We start from the raw sequence: 5,000 nt of genomic DNA, 5'->3' as shown, positions 1-5,000 counted from the left end.
CAGCTAAAAGCTTGCTACTTACTACTACCACCACCACCACCACCACTACTACTACTACTACTACTACATGTGGGATTCCTGATCACTTACATCCTGTCACCCACCCACTCGCCACCACCGAATTCACCGATGGACAGAGCGAAGAAGAGGAAGAAGAAGGTATATTTGTTATAGTATGATGATATGAAGGAGATAAAATGTGTGATTTTTGTTTTATTTTATTCTGTTTTTATGGTTGGTTTGGGTTTTTTTTACAAGCGTGAGAAGAAATGGTGTGAGAATTGTAACAATAGAGTATGACAAAAAGAAATGAAAATGGTCCGTGTGTACAATATATAACGTATTTTGCTTGCGAATCCCGGAACCGTTGTTTTGAAAAGGGATTGCTTGGCAATAATGACGAAAATAATAATAATGATAATAATAATAATCACCAACATCATCATCATTATCATCATCATCATCATCTTGGTCTCATAGCAGTTGGCTTCTCAGTAGCCTACGTCAACAGAGAAGAGAGAAACGAACAGTAACAAGACTGTATAGACTGCAAGAAATAAAAATCGAAAGAAGTGAGAACTACGATTGATACCCATCCATACAGCTTTTTGACGAGGGGGGCAAATAGGAGAGAAGGGGTATGAGGGTTGTCGGGGTGGGGTGGGGTGGAGGGGTGCGGGTGGTGGAGTGTTCAGTTACGACCTTAGCCCGGCTTCGCCTAAACAGCCCATTCCGTGGAAGTTTTTAACGGGTCTTTAGAGCCTCGCCTGCCCAGCCACATGTAGGAGAAGTAGTAGCTTGGGCCTTTTTCGCTGCCGAGCAATACACTACGGGAAAGCATTATGGCCTCTTAATTTGAAGTGACCCTCTACCCCCCCCCCCCCCTCTCTCTCTCTCTCTCTGCGTTTTCTGTTGGCCATAACCACCTCTCTATTCTATACCCGCTACAGATTGATTCATTTTTTATATCGTGCGTCAACAATTAATGCTTTGTATGCTTGGCTTCTATGGTGATGGTATTTTGTATTTGTGTGTGTGTGTGTTGTGTGTTTTTTTTGTCTCAGTTTAGTGATGAAACACATAAAGCAGTCAGTTTCTTTTCTCGATTTGCGGATGGTAAAATCATAATCATTTCCCGTTAATGATACGCGTAGGATGAAGAAGATAAGAGAGCATGTTCATATGAAGCTGTACTGCGTGAACTCTTGTGCTCGCTGATATCGTCTGTCGCGGTGATTCTCCCGTTTCGTTTGCTGTTGTTTGTTGTTGGAGTTGTGGTTGTTAGTCTTTTCTTTGCCAGCAAGTTTCTGTGCTGGCTTTTACTACGAACATTCAGCTTGGAGTTGTTGTTTTTTTGTTGTTGTTTTTTTTTTGTACGCAGGTCCAGAAATGACTCTGCAAAGTCGTCACGCTACGCATGGCTTGTCTGGAATCAAGACAAGGAAGAGTTCTGGGAGTGATCTGATGTCAACCTGATCATCTTTTTGACGTGCTACAGAGAGAAAACATTTACAGAGAATGAGAACACGATTACAAGGCATTTTTTGTTGTCGTTGTTGTATATGATGAGAAGAAAGTATAAGAATTGCGAAACAGCACTTCGACTTCGTAGAAACATTGGTGTCTTCGTTTTACTTTTTCATAATTCATTGAAGGTTTTACTAAACGAAATAATGATGGTGTGTTTTCATGACAAGTTATGAATGTTGAAAAAAAAGCTACTATTACACAGAAGCTGGCCCCATTTATACCTTTCAGTCACTGGCGGGTAGAACCTGTTAGTTGCCTGTTGTCGAACTGCGTATTGTAATACAACAAAAAAGAAAAAGGGCAGCTGATATAAGTGGACTCTTTTTTTTTTTAGGAACAGACTATATACTTTTGGTTTCTTCAATACATTTTTAGCCTTGTTTATTTAGCAGTCCTGTAAGCTGCGCAATGCTGAACAGCAAAATAACGAGGTGATTATAATTCAAAAAAAGATTTGTGTTTTGGAAGGAACAGGAATTATTTTAGTTCTACATCGTCTTCTTCTGGCATAAGGTTCCCCCACCCCCAGCCTCCCTTTAAAAAGAAATTGAGTTTTTTTGTTTTTTGTTTCCACGTGGTCTTACATCCCAGCCACCTGCACACTGCTGCATAGCAAGACAAGAAACACAACTACGGTTTAGTAAGAATACGGTTGTTGTTGTTTTTTTTGTTTTTTTTTCAGGGACAATAATTCCCTTCAGTTCTTCTTCTGGTACAGTTTCCATCCAATTTCACTTTTACTGCCCTTTTTTTCCAATTTTTTTTCTGGTGTCCACGTGGTCTCAGCAACCCCAACCGCCACCATTACGTCGCTAGATTTCAGCAGCATGAGCTCCTACCTGCCCCTGGGCAGGCACCCCCCGGGCACACACGGGCACACGGGCATGCCCGCATCGGGGGGGCCCAGGGGTGCAGCAGAGGACTCCATGCACCCCAGCGGGCACCACCACCACCACCATTCGGCATCGGCATCAGCAGCAGCGGCAGCAGCAGCGGCGGCGGCCGCCGCCGCGGCAGCGGACAACGTCACTAACTCCGGCTACATGGATCACTTCCTCAACATCCCCGAGATCTGCCCGACGTCCAGCTACCACCACCACCGCTCCCCGAGGTCCTCCTACTACCACCATGCTGCAGCGGCGATGAACTCTTACCAGGCGGCGGACGCTTGCCGAATGGAAGCTCTCCAGCAGAGGAATCACGACTTCCGGATGGGACTTCCGGCTAACCGTTCCTCGTTTTACCCGAACATGGGTATGAGGTTCGGGGAAACAGCGGGTTGTGGAGTAGGAGGAGGAGGTGGAGTTGGAGGTGGGGTAGGAGGAGGAGGAGGAGGAGGAGGAGGGGGGGACTTGATGCAGGGTAACTGTCTCCCGGTCCACCTCTCCCACCACCAGCACCAGGGTCAAGGTCGGAGCGACTCGATGAGTCCGTGCGGGAAGGTGGTGGGTGGTGTGGGTGTGGGTGGTGGTGATGGGGGTGAGCCGCCGTCTTTCTACCCGTGGATGTCCATTGTAGGCAAGTACATACATCACTGTTGTATTGTTTTTTGTTGTTGTTGTTGGGTTTTTTTATTGTGAGGGATGAGTGGGGTGATGTGTGTGTGTGTGTGTGTGTGTGTGTGTGTGTGTTTGTGTGGGTGTGTCTGTGTGTTTGTGTGTTTGTGTGTTTTTGTATATTTGTGTGTGTGTGTGTGTGTGTGTGTGTGTGTGTTTCTCTCTCTCTCTAGCTCTGTATCTCTATCTCTGTATCTCTCTCTCTTTGTCTCTCTCTCTCTCTCTCTCTCTCTCTCTCTCTCTCTCTCTCTCTCTATATATATATATATATATATATATATATATATGAAGTTTTAGTCGACAGATTTTATTTTCACCTATGTGTAGGCATTGTTATCACACACAAGCAGTAGAGGAGTAACGAATCATAACTGACGGTATAGCTTGATTATCAAGCATGACACTATAAATGCTATAGCTGTGTTGAGCAAAACTCGCTAACTTTTCTCCCCAGATCCGTTAGTCTTCTTGCTCATCTCTGTCTCTGTCTTTCTCTGTCTGTCTGTCTGTATGCATGTCTCTTTCAATTGTGTCTCTTTGTTTGCATGTGTGCGCGCGTGTGTGTAAGTATAATATGTGCGCCGTGCACCGGGTGGTGTGTGAGTATATGTATGTGTGTGTGTGTGTGTGTGTGTGTGTGTGTGTGTGTGTGTGTGTTTTCTTCTTTAGTTTGCTGTCTTTTTACTGGTAAGTGATATTACACACACACACACACACACACACACACACACACACACACACACACACACACACACGTGGTTTCATGTAACTTTGCTTGGGTATCTTATAAACCTTGTTCAGTTTTAATTGACAGTAAAATTGATTCTGATTCTCTCTCACACACACACACACACACACACACACACACACACACACACACACACATGGTTCTAAGAGAGATGCCGCGAAATACAGAAAGACAACGGCTGACCCGAGAGAGGCACAGACAGAGACAGACAGTTAGTCAGACAGAAGAGACAGAGAGACATACAGATAAAACCTAAACCACACCTACCACCCCCCCCCCCCCTTTCTCCTCAACCCACCCAACCCATCATCCTCCCACCCACCCACCCACCCGGCGTCTCTACCACCGCTCTTTCCATCTCTCAAGTTTCTGTTTTGTGGCAAATGGACAGAAGACAAAGAACAAAATAATGTATCGCCCACTGTTGAGTCATCTCACTGCGTCGTCAAGTTATGTACGGGTTGCATCCTTTTCACACACACACACACACACACACACACACCCTGCCCTTCCCTCCACCACCCCCCCTCTCTACACTGGTCCTTCGTCCATTTCCCCCCCCCCCCCACCTCCTTCCTGTCTCCCCCTGCTCAACTCCATCAATATATATATATTTTTTTTTCATAACAAAAACTTCCATTGAAGGATTTATAATGAATCGTAAATTAATAGTAGTGCTTGTTTTTTTTGGTTTTTTTTTTGTTGTTTTGTTTTGTTTTGTTTTTGTTGTTGTTGTTGTTTTTGCTGTTGTTGTTGTTGTTGTTGTTTTTTTCTCTTTAAAATACATTTTGTAACTTCTTTTAACTGTGTGATAGATAAACCAAGCTGCTCAGTTTCATTTCTTTCATGTCTCAAGCTAATGAGTATATTTGCTTTCATGTTTTATTTTTCAAACTTCTTCACTTTTTATGTTTAGTGTTCATATGTATAGTTTGACCCAACTGCGGGTTGTGTGATGGTGAGTGACCAACCTATGAATGCACGTGTAATTTTCAATCAGATTAATAAAGACGTATTGTGATATGAAATGATATTCAGTCGTGTCCGACTATGACTATCAGAACAGCAGAGGAGGCAACTGCTGTCTCGACTATTTGGGCTAGAATTTGATTACAGTGAAGAGTTGAAGAGTGTCTTGCCCAAGTTGCATCCCCACTCTCTCGGTC

General features: G+C 44.1%; 1 protein-coding gene across 1 annotated transcript in view; it reads left to right on the top strand.

The window, feature by feature from the left end:
- The first annotated feature begins 2,224 nt into the window (after window positions 1–2,224).
- LOC143290191 (uncharacterized) overlaps window positions 2,225–5,000 on the top strand; it is an 89,806-nt gene continuing 87,030 nt past the window's right edge. The window contains exons 1-2 of the mRNA XM_076599506.1: window positions 2,225–2,841; window positions 2,941–3,048. Of these exons, the coding sequence (XP_076455621.1) occupies window positions 2,358–2,841; window positions 2,941–3,048 (592 nt within the window). The 5' untranslated portion in view covers window positions 2,225–2,357. The remainder of the gene's footprint in view (window positions 2,842–2,940; window positions 3,049–5,000) is intronic.

Source organism: Babylonia areolata, chromosome 15 (genome assembly GCF_041734735.1).
Source record: "Babylonia areolata isolate BAREFJ2019XMU chromosome 15, ASM4173473v1, whole genome shotgun sequence".
Classification (NCBI taxonomy): domain Eukaryota; kingdom Metazoa; phylum Mollusca; class Gastropoda; order Neogastropoda; family Buccinidae; genus Babylonia; species Babylonia areolata.
The sequence above is the reverse complement of the archived record's forward strand: the minus strand, read 5'-3'. Positions and strand labels throughout refer to the sequence as shown.